This window comes from Octopus bimaculoides, chromosome 2 (genome assembly GCF_046866305.1).
Source record: "Octopus bimaculoides isolate indiv1 chromosome 2, ASM4686630v1, whole genome shotgun sequence".
Taxonomy (NCBI): Eukaryota; Metazoa; Mollusca; class Cephalopoda; order Octopoda; family Octopodidae; genus Octopus; species Octopus bimaculoides.
In genome coordinates this window covers 27,686,813-27,713,842 of record NC_142929.1, presented here as the reverse complement: position 1 = coordinate 27,713,842, position 27,030 = coordinate 27,686,813, and the positions used below count along the sequence as shown (strand labels likewise).

The following is a 27,030-nucleotide window of genomic DNA, read 5'->3' as shown; positions in this document are numbered from 1 at the left end:
GGTTAGAAAACAAACTTCTTACAGCACAGCCATCTTTGCATGTGTGTGTGTTTCGGAGGTGTGCTTGCCAAGCAAATGATTTGATCTGAGACCGTGTGTTGATACTAAAACTTTTACAACGTGAAAGATATATATTAACCATTCAAAAATGCACAAATAAATTGCTAACTTCACTTAAAAAGTTTTTATTTGGTGTCTAAATTTTCGTCGTACCAACTGCAACGTGGTCATTGACGCGATTCCACTGTGTCTTGTTTGTGGTGAGGTTGTTAGTCGCCATATATAAGTAGCACGACTGACTTATATACATGAAAAATATTATAACTCTGAAACCTATATATGCCAATCAGCATCCTCGCCACAAACCAGATGTCGTGAAACTGCGTCAATGATGAGGTTGCAGTTATTTGCGAAGAAAATTTTGACGCAAAGTAATACATGTTAAAGCGAAGTTAACAGTGTTTGTGAGTTTTTGAATGGATAATGTCTTTTACGCTGTAACAGTTACGCGCGTGCGCACACACAAACTTATATGTATATACATACATACATATATACATATATGAACAAGTATTAAAACATATAGGTCTGACATTCATGTAGTTTCTAGCATAGCATGCTGGTACGGTCATCAGAAGAGAATATTTAAGTGAATTTGAGAGAAAACAACATTTTTCAAATTTACGGGAATTGATAAGGTGAAACGAAACAGATAGAGTTGTAAAATTCTTTAGAAAGTGAACTCAGATTTCAAAGTTAGTCATTAAAAATACCAGGGATAACTTGAAAAATGAGTATTATACATTAATGCCGAAAAAGTAACAAAAACACTGCGCATGAAAATAAGGAAATACTTGTAGTGTAAAGGCATTTTTGAGAGAAACTCAAGGGCAGTAGACAAAACATATAATATAACCTGTCCTTGAGTATTGATGCTTGAAAATATTCGGTTATCTTTTGAAACGTTGTACATGTAATATGGCGGGCGAAGTGAATTAAATCTCTCCGATTGAAAACGGAAGGGAAGCAAATGACGGTTGATAAGAGAATTGGCAACGATAATAAAGACACACATCGCATGATGAGGGTGAATGATTTAATTTTAATGATTTTGATTTTTGGAATTACTGAACTGAATGTATCCACGGCAGAAGATAGGAAGGGAAATATATAACTAATAGCGCGCGCGCACGCACACACAAAGACACATAAACACGTACACAACTGTACGAGGAGGTGCTGAAAAGTTCCTGGCTCTGAGTAAAAGAAAATACAGGATGATTAATTAATCATGATTTTATGAAACATATTTTCCTCCCAGATTCACACACTTATTTCAGCGGTTCTCTTAGCTTAAAGGAGAAACCCAGATCTAGCGACACACACACATATATACGTATATATTATTGGCTGGAACAGTCTATTATATCAACCCTGTATTTGACTTGAACTTATTTTCTCGATCCCGGAAAGAGGAAAGGTAAAATTGACTTCGGCGGAATTTGAGCTCAGAACGCAAAGAGTAGGAACAAAAGGAAAACACACACACACACACACACACACACACACACACACACACACACGCGCGCGGCATTTTCTTGGACGTTCTAACAATTCTGCCAATGCATAATTATTAACTTCATGACAAGATTAGAAAATCCACTGACGGATGGTCGTAGCTGATTAACTCTCAGTATGTAATTGGAACTTTATTTATTAGCCCCGGATGGAAGAAAGAACATTTTAATCCCAGCAGAATTCAAATTCAGAACGTAAAGGAAGTAACTAAATCCTGCAAGGAGTTATTTTGATCATCGCTCTGCCGACTTTGCAAACCACAACTTTAACGGTATCAAATGCAGTTGTCCCTCGGCTTACTTGTTACATGATTTTCACCGTTTTGGTTTCTGTGGAGCTCTTTTTCCTTTTTATTTTCGACCAATTAATGGGTCAAATATCATTAAGAATATACGTAATTTCAAATAAATTCATCCCTGAAATATACTGTGGATTTGTTTGGCAAGAGACTAGAAATAACACTTTCGATTGTTTTCATTACGTCTCATTAACCTCACAGTTTGTGCGACCCTAATGTAATGACTGTATCCATATATATATGTGTGTGTGTGTGTGTGTGTTAGAAATTGAGGGAAAAAAAAAAGGGACAAATTTTATCAAATGTTTTAGTTTAACACTGCAAAAGGTGCGAAAAGCTCTTGACGTTTCGGACGCTAGTTCTTCGTCAGAAAAATAAAAGAATAAGAAAAAGTGGAGGGGAAAATATAAAGAATGAGAAAAGGTGGTCGGCAAAAAGATTAGTGGCTAGGTGAGAATGTGGTTCGACAGGAGGAGTTAAGAAAGGAGAAAGAGGCGGTGCGGTGCGCGCATGTATTCACACAGGCGCATGATAATCATATTTATTACCCCCATTTCAATAAATAATTATTTGAATTTTCTTTGCAATTTTTCTTAATTCATAATAACCATTAAAATCTTATCTATCTTCGATTTACACGATTTCGGCATGCCTACGAACTCACGGAACCAATTTACCGCTTAAACCGAAGAACAACAGTATTACTACCAATGAATTGCGATAAGCAACATGAACCAAAAGATAAGCTCTTTGATTTCCAGTTGAGACCATTTCATTTGCTTTTCGAAGTTTATATCTACTCCGAGGAAAGGCTTAGGTGCCACAACTTCACGTCTCAACCTTCCCTGACCATGTGTAAACCCAAAAGAAGAATCATCAACAAAAATGTTCAAAACTGAACACGTTTCCTCTTTGATTAATTATGCTATATGGATATCGGTGGATAAATACGAAGCAAAAGTTGATCAGAAATCTTAATTCTTGGTCTCTTGTTTTTTTTCTTCTTCTTTTTTAATGATTCAGTCTTTATATTTCGTAGGTGTACTTGCCAGGCAAGTGACTCGATTTGATACCGTGTGATGAAAGTTAAACAGGCGTGGATGTTTGGTAAGAAGCTTGCTTCACAACCGAAAGCTTCCGGGTGACACATTGGGAAAGTCTCTTCTACTATAGATTCGGGCCGACCAAAGCCTTGTGAATGGATTTGGTAGACGGAAACTGAAAGACAACCGTCGTATATATATATATATATATATATATATATATATATATATATATATATACATACACATGTGTGCGTGTGTTTGTCCTCCCATCACCGCTTGACAACCGGTGTTGGTGTGTTTATGTCCCCGAAACTTAGGGGTTCGGCTAAGAAGAAATACTAGGCTTAAAAAAAAAAAAGAAATACTAGGGTCGATTCATTCGATTAACAATTCTTCGAGGTGGTATCCTAGCGTGGCCGCAGTCTAATGACTAGAACAAGTAAAAGATGTAAGATAAAAGAATCACAGCGAAAGACCATTTAAAAACACACAAAAACTGTTAACTTCACGTAAATCTTATTTGGTGTTAACATTTTCGTGAAACTGCGACAGTGAACAAGTCGTAGTTGATGCAACGAAAATGTTGACATCAAATATCAAATGTTCAAGTAAAGTCAACAGTCTTTGTGTGTTCGTTGTGTATTTGTTTGTTTGATTTGACAAGTGACTTCATAACCACCTCCTATCCTGTATCATCGTCCAGTGGAATACATCAGATGTCAAGGAAGAAAACCCGTTCCATTCAGAACTAACGAACTGGTTTCTCTATTAGAAACCAAATCAAATATTATTTATTTATTAATTTTTATTTATTTAAGAAACTTTCATTCTCAAATTTAACTAAATTTCAAAACCCCCACCACAACCACCACCACCGCCGCCGCTGCTGCTGCTGATCATGACAATGATGAAGATGATGATGATGATGCTAATGCTGCCATTGCTGCAGCTATTACTATAGCAATGATGACGACAACAACAACAACAACAACAACAACAGCATCTTATTTTACATCTGATCTTCCTGATATTCGGAAGTGTTTGAAAAGCAACACCGCCTCCGAGCTATTTTTATTGAAAATGGTTTCTGCCGTTACGGCATCATAGTCGTTATTTGTCTGTCAATAGTGCAATCTTTTAACCAAACCCGTTTAATATTACACCACGGTCTTTTTTTTCCCCAAGAGCCATGAGAGCCACGGTGTTTATCAGTTCTCACAGACGACTGGCGCTCGATTCCATACGTAACACACTCCGCTGTTTTTCAGAGTCGTTTCTTTTTCTTCCTTCCTTCCTTCCTTTCTTCCTTTCTCACTCTTTCTCTTTCTTCATTCTTCCTTGCTTTCGTTCTTTCCTTCTATTTATATTTTTACTTAGTAAAATACAAAAAAAAAAAATCTTTCCAAAAACAAGTACAATAACAAGGAATAAAACAGAAAGTGGAATGCATAATAATAATAATAATAATAATAATGATAATAATAATAATCTTTGTAATATATTCGCATGTGTTATGTCTGCTCTACAAGTGTCTTCAGATATGTTTAACTGTATCAATTAGGTGCGGAGAGAGTGGGCGGGAAGAAGAAAAATATTTTGATGTAACATTTGAATAATCATGACGATGACGACGACGACGACGGCGATAATAATAATAATAATAATAATAATAATAATAATAATAATAATAATAATAATAATAATAATAATAATAATAATAATAATAATAATAATAATAACAACAATAATAATAATAATAACAACAATAATAATAATAATAATAACAATAATAATGATAATAATAATAATAATAATAATAATAACGATAATAATAATAATAATAATATTAATAATAATAATAATAATAATAATAATAATAATAATAATAATGATAATGATAATAATAATAATAATAATAATAATAATAATAATGATAATAATAATAATAATAATAATAATAATAATAATGATAATGATAATAATAATAATAATAATAATAATAATAATAATAATAATAATAATAATGATGGTGGTGATCATATAAAGGGATCGGTGTTGATTCGCGAAGTTTATATTTATTTATTTGTATCTTTTTTTTTTTTTTTTTTTTTTTTCAAATTTAATTCTGCTTCTGTCCTGTGAGAAAGTATTATTATATTGTGTGAAGGAGTTTGGACGCAGATGTAGGTTCGTAATTTCCCGCTGTTTTTCTGAAAATAATCCGTTATTAAGAAATGATGCTGCAATAAATTTCAAAACCTAATAAACGAAGGTGGTGGTGGTGGTGGGATTAACAGGTTCTCTTATAAAACTGTCCAACTTTTACCGTTTCTTTCTTTCTTTCTTTCTTGTTTTTTTTTTTTTTTTTCCAAAAAGAAAATAAGACGGAGAGCTTAGAAGAATCTTTAGCACGCTGGACAAAATACTTAGCGTCATTTCTTCCGGCTCTTTACGTTCTGAGTTCAAATTCCGCCGAAGTCGGCTTTGCCTTTCATCTTTTCGGGGACGTTAAACTAGAGTACCAGTGAAGTACTAGAGTTGATGTAATCGACTTAAACGCTCCTCTCAAAATTGCTGATCTTACGCCTTGAGTGGAAAGCGTTTTTTTTCTTCTTTCAAAACGGGAAACGACTTCCGAAGAGTGTCAAAACTGCCCAGTATTATATTAATTTATATTATATTATATCATATTAAATCAATCGTTAGCACGCCGGGCGAAATGCTTAGCGTTATTTCGTCTGCCGTTACGTTCTGAGTTCAAATTCCGCCGAGGTCGACTTTGCCGTTCATACTTTCGGCATCGATAAATAAAGTACCAGTTACGCACTGGGGTCGATGTAATCGACTTAATCCCTTTGTTTGTCCTTGTTTGTCCCCTCTATGTTTAGCCCCTTGTGGACAATAAAGAAATATATATTATATTATCAATCGTTAGGACGCCGGGCGAAATGTTTAGCTGTATTTCGTCTGCCGCTACGTTCTGAGTTCAAATTCTGCCGTGGTCGACTTTGTTTTTTATCCTTTCGGGGTCCATAAATTAAGTACCAGTTGTATACTGAGGTCGATCTAATCGACTATCCCTCTCCTCCAAATTTCAGGCCTTGTGCTTTTAGTGAAAGGATTATATTATATAACTTATGAAGTATTAAACACTCAACCACGATGACGATGTGTGGTCAGAATGCCATGTGATATTTGGTAACGGCTTTTTACGTTCTGAGTTCAAATCCCATCGAGGTTAAATTTGACGTTCATACTCCTGGAGTCGAGATACACACACACACACCCACATATTGTAAAGTTCAAGAAGGGAACTGATGGTATTACACATTTATTTCTCAATTACGATCGTTTCAATAATATATGGTTCAGATATATCATGAACATACATGTGTGCATGTGCATATCATCAACAAAAAACAAATGTGTGGCCTTATACAATGGCAAAAATGAATTTACTCGGAAAGGTACATCACGCAATCTCACTCCACCTTAATCATTACATGTCTAATCTCTTATATGAAAGCGAGGAATCATTGTTGCTTCGTACAAATGCAGCGGATCTGGTGGAAAAAATGAAAAAATGCAAAAAGAAAAACGGTACAAATATAAAATTTATAACTTACTGTTTTCTTCTGATGAAGCAGAACTTTTGTCTTGGTTATTTGATGGTGATATTGGTCGCATGGTCTCCAGCTGGAATCGAAAGCAAAAAGGATAATTGCTTATGTGTAGATAAAATGCAAAGAAATTCCAATAGGCACAAGTATGGTTTTGGTTACAGTTCCACCTTGGGCACATGTCTATTACTATAGCACCAGGCTGACCAATACCTTGTGAGTCAATTTGAAAGGCGGAAGCTGCGTGGAAGTTCTTGTCTTTGTGTCTGCCTTTGTCTTTCCATCGCTTGGCAAGTGGTGTTGGTTTATTTACGCAACTGTAACATAGCAATTTGGCAAAAGAGACTGATAGAATAGGTGCAAGACTTTAAAAAGTTAAATTAGTTGCCTCAGTAAATCGGATGAATCGACTTGCATAAATAACGCATTCTTGGCAAACCACTTTGATTAATAAATCACTGAGGCGTTTAGAATAAATCTCTAAATGTTAGCCAACAGTGCGCATTCTAATTAAACATAGGACATACCTTTTATACAATCTCATCGTGGTGTTAGCTGAATCTGAAACAGCACTATTACCACTAACTTTTCATGATTAATTAAATAATTATCGAAATTTTGCTTTGAGTACTTTCTCCATGTGTGTGTGTGTGTGTGCATTTATTGGCAGTATCTAGGCAGTAATATTCCGTTGCTTTACAAATACATGTTCTTTTAAATGATTGCATTTCATCTTATAGCTCCGTTTTATGTTTTCCGTTATTAACGTTTGAGCTTGCTTCATGTATTTCTTGCCAGCGTTCTTCCCACATACTTGTCATATGTATACTTATGGATATACACTATAAGAATATACGATCCTATGATATCCAATCAACGTAAAACATGCTATCTTATAGATAGCGTGTTCGTACGAGTATATATATATATATATATATATATATACATATACACAGATATACATATACACATATACATACATGCACATGCACGTACACACACACACACACACACACACATTGTTTCGAGAATTATCTATCATCGACTAAGCAAATCTTTGAATATATTTATAGCAATCCTGACAAATTAGGCTTTGTTGCTCAGGTAGTCATTTCTTTAGCTTTTAGTTCCATATATTTATGTCTGTCAAATTTAACGATTCCCCCATACTACACTGTAATAAGTATTTGGAAAGGGTTGACTTGTAATAGGAAATAAAAATTAAAAGCAACAAAACCAAAAGGTTGTCTACACAAGCCGCTCTCTAAGTGGCATACTATACATCCGCCTTAAACAAGGGACTGTTTGAATGACACGACTAATGAAAAATTGCCCTGAAACTTTTTAGCAGTGTGGCTGGTTCGTCGGATCATGAGCCATGTGTCATTCGGCCCGCTCCTCGCAAAAAGTTATCAATGCCTGCTCTAAGTGATCGCTTGACGTACTAGAAATAGTAGTGAAATTTCCTGTCCTCAAAGGACACCTACTCTTAAAAAGTAATTGAGAAACAATTGACCCTTTGAAATACAGGCACAACAGAAACAGGAAGTAAGAGTGAGAGAAAGTTGTGGTGGAAGAGTACAGCAGGGTTCGCCACTAGCCCCTGCCGGAGCCTCGTGGAGCTTTAGGTGTTTTCGCTCAATAAACACTCACAACGCCAGGTCTGGGAATCGAAACCGCGATCCTACGACCGCGAGTCCGCTGCCCTAACCACTGGGCCATTGCGCCTCCACAACGTAGTCCTAGATATACTATGACGGAGAAATACGAAAAAAATAAGAAAAACCAAAAATTGATGACAGAATTATCTGGAAGGTCTTCGGTCAGAGATCTGCTCAACCAGGGTTGGATCGGAGTTAAACAGCAAGAAGAGGAGCGGCGGCGGCGGCGGCGGCGACGGCGGCGGCGACGGCGACGACGACGACGACGACGACAACAACAACAACAAGTAGAATCTAACTTTCCTGTCATTCTGTTTTGCTGATAATGTCTGCCGGCGAAGAGGTAAGGAATTCGCGAAGTAACAATAGATTCCGGGAATAATTTACAAGAGGATAACCTACTTCGGGTGAATATACCCGATAGCTGCGTAGAGGGTATTGAGGGTATTTTATAAGGATGAGAAAAGAGCGACTTCTGAGAATCAGAACTAGAAGAAAATAGACATAAAAAAAGCGCAGGTCTGGTTGTATGGAGGAGTAAGTGTAATTGTATGGCGAGAAGTTTGCTTCCCAACCACATGGTTCTAGGATCAGTCCCACTGCACAGTACCTTGGGCATGTGTCTTCTACTATAGCCCCAGACCAACTAAAGCCTTATGAGTGGATCTGGTAGATGGAAACTGATTTGGTAGAAGACAGCGAGCTGGCAGAAACGTTAGCATGTCGGGCGAAATGCTTAGCGGTATTTCATCTGCCGTTACGTTCTGAGTTCAAATTCCGCCGAGGTCGACTTCGCCTTTCATCCTTTCGGGGTCGATAAATTAAGTACCAGTTACGCACTGGGGTCGATGTAATCGACTTAATCCGTTTGTCTGTCCTTGTTTGTCCCCTCTATGTTTAGCTCCCTTGTGGGCAATAAAGAAATAGGAAACTGATTTGGTAGATGGGAAAGAAGTTTATTGTATATGGGTGTGCGTTTATGTCTGTGTTAGACCACTGCTTGATAACCAGTGTTGGTTTGTTTACGTCCCCGTAACCAGCGGTTTGACAATAAGGCACCGATAGATTAAGTACCAGACTTTTAAAAATGTACTGGGGTCGATTTGTTCAACTAAACCTTTCAAGGCGGTGCTCCAGCACGGCCGCAGTCAAATGACTGAAACAAGTAAAAGATAAAAGATAAGGCATTTTATTACCGGAAAGAACAAAATCACAACCAGGCGAGCCAATCAGGAAACCTCTACCTGCTAGAAAGAGCAGCTTAACCTCCCTTAAATGACTTCTATCATTTCTATCTTGAACAAAAGTCAGAACACGGATAGTGTAGTGTTAGACATTCTACATCATTAAAGATGGCGGGATAGTCATTGCTGGAAAGCCTCCGATCATGGATCTACTGGACCAGGATTAACTTGGGGCTGCAGGTCAGTCTTGATCGAGCAGACCTATGATCAAAGTTATTCCAGCCGTGGCCATTTCATCGTGAGTGTTAGTATCTTCTTGTCTTAACATTGCGCGATAGTTGTAAACGAGTATAGCTATCATACAGACAGCGCCATTCGTTTCCGGTCTTCCGCGAAAAACATGTCCAGCCACGAGGAAATATTAGCTTCCTATGAAAGTTGGGAATAGGAGAGGGTTGGCGACAGGAAGAATATCCAGTCGTAGAAATCTACCTTCAACTAATTACGTTCGAACCATGAAAGCACAAAAAAGTGCGAGTTTAAACGATGATGATGATGATGATGATGACAGTGGAAGTGGTGGTGACAGTGATGATAAAGATGATGATGGTAGTGGTGGTGATGATGACAATGATACTGGATGGTGGTGGTAATGATGATGATGATGATGATGATGATGTATATTAACACCGACGCCCAGAAATTGCAGTAGTTACTTTGACTCGTATGATGATTGTTCGCTGATGAAGTATAGTGACATCTTTAAATTGCAATATTTGTTTGTTTGTTTGTTGGTCATGCCAACGAAGGAGTACCTTCTACATGGTCTATCGATCGACCTACTAAAAGTATCAGCCAAAACACCCTCAAGTAGCGCCCTAAATATGATTATAGGTCTTCTTCTTCGATCAGGCCTAGTTTAAATACGGGACAAAACCAGAACAATAGCCCTTATCGAGCAGACCTCAGCTGTGGATATTTCATCTTATCCTTTGTGCATAGAACAGTGTTCTACGTTATCTAACGAAATCTTTTCTAAGATAGTGGGTATGTGTATATGATTTGAAGGAAATTTCGCTGTTATTTCTAGCACCATGAACGTCCACTTGAATCCCCTCTCTGTCGCTTGTTTTCGGTGCGTTTACAATCAAAGTACATTTCTTCATTTGGAGCATGAAACATAATATTGTAGATTATCTAATTTGTCAGGGACCACGTTGCTATTTCACTTCTGTTCCTTACTAACAACTAAACAACTTTGTGGGTTGGTATATATGTGGAATAAGTATGTACTTAAAACAGAAGCTATATGTGTCTACTTCTTTGCATTTAGTTATATATGTATTTGTGTTTGTATACATGGATGGTTGAATGAACGGATGTACGTGAGTACATATGTTTAAACTGATAAAATGTTCACACACACACACACACACACATACACACACACACACGCACGCACGCACACACACACAGACACACACGTACACACATACGTACACAGACACGTACATGTACATGCGCGCGCACGGAGACAAACAAAAGCAAACTCAACAGGGTCACAGCAGGGATGGCTGAAATCTGTTCAATAAATAGACATGGCTTTATTCGGAGGAATATTTGTACATGAACAGTTCCATAAATGTACACACATTTCTGTGTGCATATGTATCAATATATCTAAATAATATACATAAATACACAGACACCCATATGTATTAAACTACTGTATGTATACGTGTGTGTCTGTTACGCGCATATGGGAATGCCAGTGTGTATAATTTCTATACATGCATGCTCGTAATCGGGTTTTTTTTAAAAATATGCACATGATACTGTAAATAATATACTTAATATTTGATAACGCGCTCAATGATAACCAATCTTACCATCTGTTGAATTCTGTCAGTGAAATTTAATCGTGTTTGAGGCTACATGCTCTTGCTAGTCAAGAGTAATCCTGGATCTGCAGGGTTCCTATATTGGCTCTAGGTGGCAGTTCTTCTCCCGGAACTTTATCATTTAAATGCATGCAGTGTATGCTGTCACTTTCCATTCATTCGATTTTTGTGTAACCCTTCCCCTCCACACACCACCACCACCACCACCACCACCACTACTACCACCATCACCACATATACACACTTTTTGAAAACGTACTTGTAATAGCCTATCCACTGCCCTTGTAGAAATTATAATTAATATTATAGTTGGTAATTAAAAAGGCAAACTGGCAGAATCGTTAGCACCCCGGGTAAAATGTTTAGCGCTTTTCTTTACGTTCTGAGTTCAAATTCTGCCGGAGACGACTTTACCTTTTTATTCTTTTGGGGTCGATAAAATAAGTACCAGTTGAGTACTGGTGATCGATGTAATTGACTTACCAACTCCCCAGGAATTATTGGCCTTGTGCTAAAATTAGAAGCCAATAAAAACAACCTTAATCGTAGACGAACTAGTAGTACATGGGCAAGTTTTCGTTGATTCAAACTGTTTCAATGTTTAAACAGTTGAATTATAATCTGCAATTATCACTAGCTGAGTGATGGTTTGGAGAAACTAAATGAAGTTATCTTCAGATTTCTTTGTACGGTTTCATTATACTGTGATCAGTTGATTTAGTGATAAAACCAACTCGTATGCTCAACTATATTTGTATGCTCAACAATAATTTGTATGCTCAACAATAATTTGAGCATACTTTTTATTTACTTGGAGGAATTTCAGGGGAATATATTCTGGAGTAGAAAGATTGGGTAAAGGGTTTATTGAAGATTTTAGTACTCTTTACTCTTTTACTTGTTTCAGTCTTTTGACTGTGGCCATGCTGGAGCACCGCCTTTAGTCGAACAAATCGACCCCAGGACTTATTCTTTGGAAGCCTATTAATTATTCTATTGGTCTCTTTTGCTGAACCGCTATGTTACGGGGACGTAAACACACCAGCATCGGTTGTCAAGCGATGTTGGGGGGACAAACACATACACACACACATATATATATAATAAGTGAGATATAGGGAGAAATGATGCTAGGTCGGGGTTAGATGGAGATAACATTCAACTTGCCTGTTCAGAGTGAGTAGAGCCGTTGGAGGAGCGACAGAAGAGTCAGACAGTAAACAACGCAAGTTGTTATAAGTTGTCGATGAAGGCAGTCTTAACCAATGAGATGGATATGGTCCTTGTTTTTTACATTTTCTTTTTTCTGTATATTTTTTAAAGAGAAGCAATCTTAGGTGTGCGTACATGAAACTGCAGCACCACACCAGAGGCGTGATTCGCGCTTATTCTTGAAGAGATTCAGTAGCTGGTCAGGGCTAAAGTATCTTCTAGCACTGAGGAGGATGTCTAGCTTTGGAGATGTTGATTTAGTACTTTTATAGTTGTGTAGTCTCCGTGAAAGATCATTTGAGATTAGGATACTAAGATTCACTTTCACACACGCCAGCTTAATTTAATTCGTCCTAATGCTCTTAGCTTAGTTTTTCCTTGGGGCTGACCAGATTGGAGCAATCTCGAGTATAACCAGCCGAAATTGCAAAGATAATCTGGAACTCGACTGAGGAAAGAAAACTTCGAATGACCCGCCCTCGTTTTTTCTTGTCCCTCTGTTGTATCATCTATCTGGATGTTTTGCGTTCTTGTCCCATTTTTTGCATACACGCAAATTTGAGGTTTTCAGTCGTACGATTGTGCATCGGAAAGGTAAAAATTGGTTCCTTGGTGTGTGTAATTACTGTACTATGTACTATGGTGGTTTTGAGAGAAACTATATTTTCATGATTCACGTTTAAGTTCATTAGAATGTGAATTGCTGAGAACCCGGTCAATGAGTGCAGTAGAATCCAGAAAAAGGCAACTTTGCAACAACCATGCTTTGCCAACGTTCTCAAAAGTGAAAAACGTCTGGGGTACTTTTGATTATACGAGATATTGTTCTATCAGCGCCGATTTGGAACCATCACCATCAGCACCACCACCAAAAAAAAAAAAAACTTCATGTCATCCATCAAACATAAGATAGACACGCGCGCGCACACACACACGAAACAAAACAAAAAGTACACATGGAGAATAACTCACCAGACTGTGAAAATGTAGTAACGGTAACAATCTCTTTAATTGTTGTAACCTATCCCCGATTATGTTAAATTGGTCATCGTGTGTGATGTCGGACGAATTACAGTGGTTCTGAAAAACAAAAAAAAAAAGGACAAAAATTTACAACAGCAACAACAATATGCAAAAATATATTTCAAATTTTGACACAAGGCCAGCCATTTTCGAAGAAGCGGGTAAGCCGACCCAAGTATACAACTGGTACTTTCTTTATCGACACAGGAAGGATGAAAGGCAACGTGAACCTCGGCGTAATATGAACTCAGAATATAGAGATGAACGAAATGCCGCTAAGCATTTTGCTCGGCATGCTAACGATTCTGCCAGCTCGCAGCCTTCAACAACAATAACAACAACAACAACAATAGTAATAATAATATTCTGAAATTTTGAAGAGGGGACAAATCGATTACATTGATCCCAGTGTTCAATTGATACTTATTTCTTTGATCCTGAAAGGATGAAAGGCAAGGTCGACCTCGGCGACAGTTGAATTCAGAACGTAAAGCCAGAAGAAATGCACCAAGCATTTTGTTCGACGCGCTAACGATTCTGTCAGATCGCAACCTTAGAACGAATCTAGAAAATATAAAACGCACACTCACTCACGCATGCATGCACGCACACGCGCACGCACACACACACACACACACACACACACACACACACAATTAGCAGCAAAAGTGATTTTTTACACTATACACTTGTTGGCACTCCGTCGCTTACGACGACGAGGGTTCCAGTCGATCCGATCAACGGAACAGCCTGCACCTGAAATTAACGTGCAAGTGGCTGAGCACTTCACAGACACGTGTACCCTTAACGTAGTTCTCGGGGATATTCAGCGTGACACAGTGTGACAAGGCTGACCCTTTGAATTACAGGTACAACAGAAACAGGAAGTAAGAGTGAGAGAAAGTTGTGGTGGAAGAGTACAGCAGGGTTCGCCACCATCCCCTGCCGGAGCCTCGTGGAGCTTTAGGTGTTTTCGCTCAATAAGCACTCACAACGCCCGGTCTGGGAATCGAAACCGTGATCCTATGACCGCGAATCCGCTGCCCTAACAACTGGGCCATTGCGCCTCCACACTGCAGAGTATTAAATATTTAACCCAAATAAGAAACTTATTTACATACAATTTAGATGGGTGCTATGTATCAATATATAAGCGTGTATTTGTGTGTGAACATACATGCACGTGCACACATATACATATAGATTATTATTATTATGCTATATTAGAATGTATCTTATATTATATCATATCATATACATTATCTGTAAACAAACTTTAGTAGGCCATAGTTAGAACAGAACATAACGCAATGCTATGTAGTCGTGCCTAATTTTCAACTTTCTCATATCTGTTTCAGTCATTTTAACGATATCAACATAGTAGATCCCAGTATGATACAGTAACTGAATAGGCCCGCCGTCCTCTCGTGGTTCCAGCTGCCAATCACAGCGACTTGGGGATCGCTACCTTCTTGAAAGTGATAGGGTACATTGTGCTCAGGGGTGGAAAACACTTGGAAGCATATGGCAGGAAGATATCATTCTTGGCTAAGAAAAAGAAATCATTCTCAGCGGCCAGATTTAATCAGGATGGTCAAAGTCGTCCAGGAAATTCAAGACATCATTGATTGACAACTCCAGCGGGTCTATGTGGGACATCGTCAAACTACTCAAGGGGGATGAATCTATTATTCTATACCACATAGCACTTCTGTCCTACCATGCTACACTAGACAATATTATATTTCATTAAACCAACAAAGGAGCATCTAGCTGGCCACTCGACCTGCTAGAAATATCTACACTAATCTTACTAAAATCACATGGTACCATCTCAAACATAATCCGAGATAACTCTTAACAAGACTAGATGGTCACAGATGCCAGACATTTGATAATAGGTATGCTCGATCAAGGATGACTAGTGACATGAACGGAAATCTTGCCGAGACCTCATCTTATCTTTCGATTCGCTGATAACGGATCTCGGCATATTTCTATCTTATTTCTATTATGTTATCTGAGATGGAGGCAGGAAAACTGGTTTCGAAGGTTCTTCTCGACTTCTCATTAAATCACCCGCTTACCTCCACAATATAAGCAGACATAGGGAGTTCATTTTGAGAAGTTGGCGTTTTGCCATCCAACTGACATGACAACAAGGGAGACAACAGTTTAACCACAGGCTAAATTTGCTTCGGGCTATTCTCCTCTCAACACTAGGTCTTTCTTAACATCCTTTTCGTCGTATACGACCGCAACAATTTAAATAACAACTACTCCTGCAACTGCAGCTAGCTACCCGTCAAACACACAAAGAAGATGTACGGCCAGTAAGTCGAAACTTAGAAGTACCTGTTAACCTTTTCTTTAGGCGCAGGAGTGGCTGTGTGGTAAGTAGCTTGCTTAGCAACCACATGGTTCTGGGTTCATTCCCACAGCGTGGCACCTTGGGCAAGTGTCTTCTACTGTAGCCTCGGGCCGACCAAAGCCTTGTGAGTGGATTTGGTAGACGGAAACTGAAAGAAGCCCGTCATATATATGTATATATATGTGTGCGTATATGTTTGTGTGTCTGTGTTTGTCCCCCCCAAATCGCTTGACAACCGATGGTGGTGTGTTTACGTCCCTGTAACTTAGCGGTTCGGTAAAAGAGACCGATAGAATAAGTACTAGGCTTACAAAGAATAAGTCCTGGGGTCGATTTGCTCGACTAAAGGCGGAGCTCCAGCATGGCCGCAGTCAAATGACTGAAACAAGTAAAAGAGTAAAGAGTAAAGATATATATATATATATATATATATATATATATATATATATATATATATATATATATATATACAGTATTTGGTTTGCAAGATTCTTGATGCGAACTCGTGTGTTGAAACATATTGTTGCATCTCGGGAGGTCATTATGCCAATAATAAACAATACGCACTGCTTTTTTTTCTCATTTCTTTATTTTTCATTTGTTAACCATTTGACAAATATAAAAACAAAGTGAAAGAAAAACAGTGCGTGTGTTTATTATTGATATAGTGATCCTACCGAGATACAACAATGTGTGTGTGTGCGTACGCGCACATTCATCCATACATGCATTAGAGCCTTGCTTCTCAACATCAGTTGGCATGTTTCATTCTGAATATATTTGATACTACAAATCTTTTCTATGTCCACTCCTTTATTCATTACATATTTCTTTGTTTATACTGACAAGCTCTTTAGAGCTCCTAAGTACAAGGCAAAATCCGTGATTCTTAAGAATAAATTTGTTACTGATTACCAAATACACCCTTTCCTTTTTGAAGGCTTATCAGGGCCGCACGGACGTAACCTGATATCTTTTTATTTTTCACTTGTTTCAATCATTAGACTGCGGCCATGCTGGGGTACCATCTTGAAGAATTTTTACTCGAATGAATCGACCCCAGTACTTATTCTTTTAAGCCTGGTATACATTCTATCGTTCTCTTTTGCCGAACTGCTAAGTCACAAAGACATAAACACATCAACACCGGTTGTCAAGTGGTCACACACACGACGAGCTCCTTTCAGCTTTCGTATACCAAATCCACTCACAAAGCTTTGGTCAGCCCGAGGCTATAGTAGAAGACACCCAATGTGCCACGTAGTAGGACTGGACACGGAACCATGTGGTTGGGAAACAAACTTCTTAGAATACAGCCATGCCTGCGCCTACACATCCATACCTAACGAGGATAAATGAAATATTAATGTAATGAACATACCATTATATGTATGTAGTCAGAGCTTCCTTGTTAACAGATCCGCACTGCTTTATTGGCGATGTTATTACCTAAAAAAGGAGAAAGAATATAATTAACTTCTAAAAATTACTGTGTTGTTATTTATAACTGTTAACAAAGATCTTTTATTGGAAAGATTAGTCGATACCACCAACCCCAAGTCTGGACTAATACTTTATTATGTTATCAACCCAGGTGGGATAGGAGAGACTAAGTTGAGCGTAGCGGGATTTGAACTGAGAATGTAAAAACTTGGAACAATAATCTTTCCTATTATAGGAACAAGACCTGAAAATTTGGGAGAAGAGGCTAGTCGATTACATCGACACTAGTGCTCCACTTGTAGTTATTTTATTGACCCTGAAAGAATGAAAGACAAAGTTGACCTCAGTGTTGTTTGAATCCAAAACGTTAAGCTGGGCGAAATGCTGCTAAGCATTTTGTTTGGTAAGCGAACAATCCTGTCAGCTCACCGCCTTAACACGGAACAAATAATACCATAGGACATTTATCCCAACGTTTTAAAGATTTCGCAAATTCACTGTAAACAAATTAGGATTTTGTATTCGATCTTTTGTACGAAACTTGGGATTTTTCTTGAAGTAACGGTTGCGAAAGCACAAACTAACATTTTACTGCAACGCAATATTTTAAGTTCCCATCTCCTAGAAAACAGTAATGGACGTTTTAACATTTCGTAACTACGGCTGTTAAGAAGCTCGCTTACAATCACATGGTTTAAGGTCTAGCACCAACGCGAAACACCTTGACTAGGTGTCTTTTACTAGAGTTCCAGCTCGGTCCGAGCAAAGGTCTGTCAGTGAATTTGGTAAACAGAAACAGCGTGGAATCCTGTCGTGTGTGTGTGTGCATGTGTAAGAAAGATGTGTTCCAGTTTTTCCTGGTGCACTAAGCGAACGCATAACTCTGAAAACTGGTTTCTTTGAGTACATTGACCCAAAGGAAAGGGATAGGCTGTGTTTATTACCGTGACACTAAAACTAAAAATACTACAAAAGGGATATTGTTGAATTAGTTTTTAAAATCTACATAGCTAAGGGAAATTATTCTGACATATTTTACTTGAATTGATATGAAATATAATACAGTGCCGGACTTCTTATCCGGCTTCCAGAAATTCTGGAATTAGCAGAAATCCGGGAGTATTGTGGAATAATCATGCAATATACTGTACTCTGTATTGAGTAAACGGGCCCTGTTTTTGAAGTTGGTAAATTTGTATACGGTGTGTTTAAATAGTTTTGTTCTTTATTTTCTAAAGTGCGTTGATAAAGGTTGAACATACTTGACTATTTATAAGTGTATTAATTTTAACCTATAACTGTTAAATAAGATCGTGCTCTTTACTTTTTTTCATTTAATTTTCACCCTATAAACATTATACTGTGTACATGGTACAGTTGTTGTTGGCACTCCGTCGCTTACGACGTCGAGGGTTCCAGTTGATCCGATCAACGGAACAGCCTGCTCGTGAAATTAACGTGACCACTCCACAGACACGTGTACCCTTAACGTAGTTCTCGGGGATATTCAGCGTGACACAGTGTGACAAGGCTGACCCTTTGAATTACAGGCACAACAGAAACAGGAAGTAAGAGTGAGAGAAAGTTGTGGTGGAAGAGTACAGCAGGGTTCGCCACCATCCCCTGCCGGAGCCTCGTGGAGCTTTAGGTGTTTTCGCTCAATAAACACTCACAACGCCTGGTCTGGGAATCGAAACCGCGATCCTATGACCGCAAGTCCGCTGCCCTAACCACTGGGCCATTGCGCCTCCACTCATGGTACAGTATAATATACTAAAAAAAAATTTAAGTCAATTAATAAATATCAAACAGACCTTGTTTTAGAAGTGTACTAATTTAAATGTTAAATACAATTTAGCTCTTTACATAATTTTACACAATTTAGCTCTTTACATAATTTTATATTTTAAGTACATATTTAAACTGTCTCTAGAAAACTGGGAGATTAAAAAATCCGGGACACTTCCGGTCCCAAACTTGCTGGGTAATTGGTCCTGTGTTGCATTTTGCCAGTGGAATTAAAGAAATGCAAGGCTTGGCTTTGAAACGAGAGGTATTCTGCTTTTATTTATGATAAATGGGAAGAGAAAACGGCATGTATATATTCACCCTTTACTTAGGGTTTACAGTTCTTACACAGAAGCATGGAATTAATCAACGTTGTAGTGTTTATTTTATCTAAAGTAACCTCAGCATATTAATTATTTTTCAAGTATCTCATGTCCTCTCTAATACCATAGATAAGAAATTTTGCAGTGGGTATCTTCTCTACGATAACCTATCACCAATGTATATGTGATATGCATAAAGTTTAACATGGATTATCATCATCATCATCATCATTATTATTATTATTATTATTATTATTATTATTATTATTATTATTATTATTATTATTATTATTATTTTATGTTTGACTTTTGTTTTGCATTTGTACAAGTTGGATCCAAGTCTCACCCAGAGACCTCAAGAGACAACAAGTTAGAAGTTCATGTAGGTGTTATGCCTAGGGTACCATATATTTGGATTTGTACAGTTTTGTTCTAGTGAATGTTTAAGAAACCATAAGAAAATTATGTGTTTGCTTCAAAATTTGAGATCACATAGACAGTATTTTACGTAGGATATGGGCAGTTCCCATGAGCACTATCTTTTGAACTTCGGCCATTTTGGTGTTTCCTGGTATCTGAGCTAGGTAGTAATCAGCCCGTTTCGCTGTCATTCCCAGGGCACCTATGACAATAGGTATTGTTTTCGTCTTCAGATTCCACATTTTGCTAATTTCTATTTCAAGATCTTTATATTTGCTCAGTTTTTGGTAGGTCTTCACAGATACGTTTATATCGATTTTATTATTATTATTATTATTATTATTATTATTATTATTATTATTATTATTATTATTATTATTATTATTATTATTATTATTATTAAGAAGATTAAGGCAGTGAGCTGGCAGAATCGTTACCGCACAGGACAAAATGCTTAGTGGAATTTCATCTGGCCTTACTTTCTGAGTTCAAATTTCGCCGAGGTCGACTTTGCTTTTCATCCTTTCGGGGTCGATAAAATAAGTACCAGTTGAGCACTGGGGTCGATGTAATCGACTTCCCCTCCAACAAAACATCAGGCCTTGTGCCTGTAGTAGAAAAAATTAATATTGCCTTTCATCCTTTCGGAGTCGATAAATTAAGTACCAGTGAAACACTGGGGTCAATGTAATCGACTAGTCCCCTTTCCACAAATTTCAGGTCTTGTGCCTTTAATAGAAAGGATTATTATTATTATTATTATTATTATTATTATTATTATTATTATTATTATTATCATCATTATGACGAAGGTGGCGATATGGTAGGATCATTACCGCGTCGGTACTTAGCACCATTTTTCCGGTTCGTTATATTCTCAGTTCAAGTCTCGTCGAGGTCAACTTCACCTTTCATCCAATAAAATTAGTATCAGTTGCGCACTGACTAACCCTCTACCCATCAAATTTGAGACCATTATTATTATTTTTATTACTACTTAAGGCGGAAAGCCAGCAGAATCATTGCCGCATCGGACAAAATGCTTAACAGCATTTTTTCCGGCTTTACATTCTAAGTTCAAACCTCACAGAGGTCAATAAAATAAGTACCAGTTGAGTACTGTAATCAACTAGCACAGTCTTCTAAAAATTTCAGACCTGTGTCTATATTAGAAAAGATTATCATTATTATTAAACATTATTATTGGTTATCTTGTAGAATTATTAGTACGTTTGACAGAAGTGCTTAACAGCAGTAATCCGTTTTTACGTTCTGTGTTTAAATGCTTCTCCTTCTTCTCAAGACTGCTGGTCTTGTCCCAAAAGTTAGAGAGAACTTTAAATAAGGACCCCTACTTTACTGGGTGGAGAAGGGAATTGCCATATTATTTCTTAAAGGGTACAATTTTCATAATATTTATTTACTTTCTTCTTTTTGGAAACGACGCCCACTAATGGATTCAATGAGAAGGTTGCGGGAAAATCTCCTCATACCACTACAAGGCTTAGAAGACAAAATCTATATGAGTACAACAGCAACATCAACAATAACAACACAACATATGTATCAACGAGATCAAAAGCGAGAGCAACAACAGCAATAACAAGGACAACATCAACAACAGCAGCAACAATGACAACAACGATACCAACAGCTGCAGCAACAACAAGAATAACGACAATAAAGTGAGTGGTAGGATGCGTCCACGGTCAGGCAATCTTTTGCTGGGATGCTGAAGCACTCCATAGCTCCCATACGCGACAGGGAACTAACTCTCTACCTACCATATTTAGGGAGAAGGACCTGTTGTGTTAAGATAGAGTTCCACCTGGATTGGACATCTGGTGGTTGTTGGCCTGTGTTACTCTAGAGGTAAGTGACATACTCCTCAACGTGAAACAAACGGAGTAGTTTGAGTCTGGAACTACAGTGAAGAATCGAATTAGTTACCTGGTTTCCATTCCTAATTGAATTCTTTAACACTACTGCTACTAATTATCTTCGTCTCAAATGCCACAGTATCCATTATTATTGCTTGAAGAAGGATCACTAGTTGATAGATACCTTCGACCAAGAAAAAGAAAAAAAACAAAAACAACTTTATTCTATCGCAGTAGAGATTGAATATAAATATATACTTATCCATGGCTATCCTTGACCCCTTATTTCTCGGTCTTTGTCGCTCCTTCACGCACGACCTTATTTTCTTTTCTTCATTTGTCTCTCTATTTCTCCTTATTTTATTATTTCTGTTTCCCCTCTTTTCTTTTCATTATCTGAGTATCTAACGCTTGGTGTGAAGAAGTGTGTGTGTCTGCGTGTGTGTGTGTGTGTGTGTGAGAGAGAGAGAGAGAGAGAGAGAGATACAGAGAGAGAGAGAAAGAAAGAAAGAAAGAAAAAAAAAAGATAGATATATATAGAGAGAGATGAGGACCGTGATAATATAAGATCTACTGGTTCCTCGCCGAGGAAATTAATGATGACTAAATGTTGGCACATACTGTGAAAGAAGGAAATCTAACAGCAACTATCAATCCTTAGGGAATATTTTCTAACTTCTCGGCATTTCAGAAGATAACAAGATAAGATAAAAACATGGTGAGAATAATGTTTCGCTTGATAGTCAAACGACATTTTATTTTATTTGGTCGTAAAAGTTTCGTATTATGTTTATAATTTCTAGCTATTTTTTTCTCATAGATTAATTTTATTTTTAAACTCTTGTTTGTTGTTGCAGTTGTATTTCTATTCGTTTTTTTCTCTTTCCGTTTTATTATTATTATTATTATTATTTTCATTTATTTATTTATTTACGTTCTACTGTTTATAAATTTTTGTGTTGCACTTGTTTCGTTAGCGATTTGATCTGAGATTGTGCTGAGGGACTAAAACAACTGCATCGTGATACACACACCCACACACACTTACAGGGTAATTCTTTTCTACTACAAGGCACAAAGCCTGAAATTTTGGGGAAGGGGTAAGTCTATTTCATCGTCCCTAGTACTCAACTGGTACTTATTTCATCGCCTCGGAACGATGGACAGCAAAATCGACCTCGGCAGAATTCGAACTCAGAACGTAAAGATGGACAAAATGCTGCTAGGCATTTTGCTCGGCGTGTTAACGATTCTGCCAGCTCGTCGTCTTTACACATAGAGAAACATTTGTTCAACGATGTAAGACGTTGGTTCTAAATAATAATTTCTTACGTAGTTACAAGGCCCCCAAATTAGTGGGGGTGAGGTGGCGAAAAAGGGTTTAGTCGATTAAATCGAACCCAGTACTTGGTTGGTACATAATTTTTATGACCCCAGAAGGATAAAAAATAAAGTTGAACTAGACAGGAGTTTAAGAATCGAAATTAATATCGCCAGCCATGTTGTTCGACGCCCACCCCCAACGATTTTGCCAACCTACCACCCTCATCAGTACCGCACAATATAATATTACTATTATTATTTTGTAATAATTCTGTGTGTGTGTGTGTGTGTGTGTGTGTGTGTGTGTGTGTGTGTGTGTGTGTGTGTGTGTGTGTGTGTGTGTGTGTGTGTGTGTTTTAATGAATCGCTACATGATTCTAAAATAGGCAATGAAATATATATATAAAAAAAAAGAACATTAGAAAATCCGCCAACATGGAATTAAACATCGTTGGATGACAGACAGAAAGAAGAAAGATCAGAAAGATATAGAGAAAGAGAAGCTGAACAGTTGGGCGATTGTAAATGCTGAGACGCTTTAAAAACACCGACTACACAACCCTATTATACATCTTTCTGATTTTTTTTTTCTTTCTGGTCTTTTCATTGTACTGCAGTTATCTTGAGTTACTGCCTTCATAGGTTTTAGTTAATCATTTTGACCCAAGTACTTTATTCTGTATGGAGATTCCTTTATTGATTTATATTTATCAAATCACTAACTGAAACTTTGGGAATAAAAGAGATTCAACTCAGTACACCTATTTACGTTGTTAAACCTAAACACTGACACGGACACAGAGACACATATACGCCAACATATAGATACAGACACATGTATGCACAAACACATGCTTTCACACATGCTCAAACACTTACTTACGCACACACAGATTGGCTTCAGCACAGTTTCTTATTTCTTTATTGCTCACAAGGGGCTAAACATAGAGGGGACAAACAAGGACAGACAAAGGGATTAAGTCGATTACATCGACCCCAGTTCGTAACTGGTACTTAATTTATCGACCCCGAAAGGATGAAAGGTAAAGTCGACCTCGGCGGAATTTGAACTCAGAACGTAACGGCAGATGAAATACCGCTAAACATTTCGCCCGACGTGCTATATGTATATAATATATATATATATATATATATATATCTATATATATATATATATATATATATATATATATATATATATATATATATATATATATATATATATATATATATATATATATATATATATATATATATATATATATATATATATATATATATATATATATATATATATATATATATATATATATATATATATATATATATATATATATATATATATATATATATATATATATATATATATATATATATATATATATATATATATATATATATATATATATATATATATATATATATATATATATATATATATATATATATATATATATATATATATATATATATATATATATATATATATATATATATATATATATATATATATATATATATATATATATATATATATATTTATTTATTTATTTATTTATGTTTTAGCCAAGTGGCTGCGGTCATGCTGGTGCACCACCGTGATTTTCACGTTCCTTGCATGGCTCTTCTCCCCCACCTGACATGGTCCAATCAAGAGTTTTGATGGCTCCAATCAAGAGTTTTGATGGCACATCTGGTGTATAAGAGAATTTGACACAGCTGCCCTAAGCTGCGTCTCATTACGAGCCATTGGTTCGTCTAGTATCGTGGAGAGGAAAGCGTCAAGTTTTGTCTTGAAGACCTCCGCATCCATGTCTTGCATGTCTCTCAAATGTTTTGGCAGGGCATTGAAGAGCTGAGGTCCTCTGAAACCGAGGCTGCTGCAGTATCTCGTTCTTATGTGAGATGCAGTGGACGGTACCTTTGGCACCATGCAGTGGCGACCCGTGCGGGCATTCCTGTAGTACTTGATACCAAAGTTTGGCACCAGTCCTTCCAGTATTTTCCATATGTATATTATTACATATCTCTCCCGCCTGCGCTCCAGGGAGTAGAGACCTAGTGCCTTCAGTCGCTCCCTGTAGTTCATCTGTTGGACTGTGGCGATCTTTTTTGTATAGTGCCGCTGAATTGCCTCGAGTTCTGCTGTCCGCTTAACACTGTGTGGTGACCACAACTGAGAGCAATAGTCTAGGCGGCTCAGAACAAATGTCTTCCATAGAATCAACATGACTTTTTGATCCCTTGTACGGAAAGTCCTCAGTATCCACCCCGCCAGTTGTCTGCACCTTGCTGTCAACTTGATAATGTGCATGTGAAATGATGCATCACTACACATGTTGATGCCCAGATCTCTAACTGTTTGTTGTTCTGGGATTGCAGTACCTCCAGGCCCTGTGTATGCCAGTTGGGAGGTGCTTGTGGTCTTGTAGCGCAGTACTTGAAATTTTTTTGCATTGAACTGCATATTATTTTGCTCTGCCCACTCATATATTGCATTTAGGTCATTCTGCAGGCTTACAATATCATCAGGATTCTTTATTGCCTGAGATATCTTTGTGTCATCAGCATAGCTAGTGACAGTGGCTCTCCGCGTGACCGTGGGCATGTCCAGAAGGGCCACTATGAACAGTAGTGGCCCCAGAACAGTTCCCTGTGGAACACCGCTCAATATTTCTGTTTCCCTAGATAGTTCTCCATTGGCTGCAACTGTCTGACTTCTACCATTCAGGAAGTCATGCAGCCACTCTCCTAATTTACCAGCTATGCCAAGGTTTCGCAGCTTGTGACACATCAAGCCATGATCAACTTTGTCAAACGCTTTTGCAAAGTCGAGATATATCACATCAACATTTGAATGGTCAAGTAGCTGCTTCAGGACCCAGTCATAATGCTGCAAGAGCTGCGTGAGGCAGCTTTTACCTGGACGGAAACCATGCTGGGTCTCATTCAGCAAGTCATTTTCTTCTAGGAACGCAATCAATCTCCTTCTGACAATTCGTTCCATGACTTTGCTAATATGTGAAGTCAGAGAGATGGGCCTGTAGTTTCCAGCCTCTGCTCTGCTTCCACCTTTATGGATAGGACATATGGTGCCTTCCTTCAGCTTTTTGGGAAGTTTACCATTTGCAAGGAAACTCTGGAAGAGTATCCGGAGTGGTCCTGCTAATTCTTGTTTACACGACTTTAAGAGGACAGCTGGGAAACCATCGGGGCCAGTTGCCGAATTTAAGCTCATTTCATTTATGGCAGCTATCACATCTTCCTCTTCAATGTCGATGTAGGTAATGGATGCAGTCCCCTTCTGCTGAGTGCTATTGTCAAAGAAATCAGCTGGGTTCTTTATCTGCATGTGACTCATAGGAGAGGTGAAGACACTCTTGAATTGTGTACTGAGCACTTCACTTATCCATGTGGGATCTGCAGTCAATGAGCCATTAGGCAGGAACAGGGGTCCTATCTTATACTGCACCGTAGCAGTCTCCTTTGCAAATCTATAGAAAGCCTTGGGGTTTGTTTTTATGCTTTCTACTGCTCTCTTTTCCTTCTCTGCTCTCTCCTTTTCATGGGAGAGTTTAATTTTGTTTTCTATTTCTAACAGTGTTAGTTTTAATTTAGCCCTTTTCCTATCCTCCAGTTCTCTATTTAACTGGTTTGAGACCTTTGTTCTGTGTCTCATAAGGATTTTCCTGTCTCTAGGAATTCTATTGGCATGTTTGCTGGTCTTTCTATATGGCACGTATTTGGTGCATATGTCTTGTATGGCTGACATAAAATGACTTAGTTTGAGGTCATTGTCTTGTATAGAAAGGCTGTCATGCCAGTTTTGATTTCGAATCTCTCTGCGAATTGACTTCCAGTCCGCCCCGTGGAAATTCAGGTTGGATATTGCTTGAGTCCTCCTGGTGGGGTGGGTGTCAGTGGGTTGTCTAGGACCATACATAGTTAATTCTATAATG

At 37.7% G+C, this 27,030-nt stretch overlaps 1 protein-coding gene across 1 annotated transcript in view; it reads right to left on the bottom strand.

The window, feature by feature from the left end:
• LOC106872745 (uncharacterized) overlaps nt 1–27,030 on the bottom strand; it is a 108,605-nt gene that overhangs the window by 35,117 nt on the left and 46,458 nt on the right. The window contains exons 2-4 of the mRNA XM_014919833.3: nt 17,276–17,343; nt 13,473–13,580; nt 6,549–6,618 (exon numbers count right to left, since the gene is read on the bottom strand). Of these exons, the coding sequence (XP_014775319.1) occupies nt 6,549–6,618; nt 13,473–13,580; nt 17,276–17,278 (181 nt within the window). The 5' untranslated portion in view covers nt 17,279–17,343. The remainder of the gene's footprint in view (nt 1–6,548; nt 6,619–13,472; nt 13,581–17,275; nt 17,344–27,030) is intronic.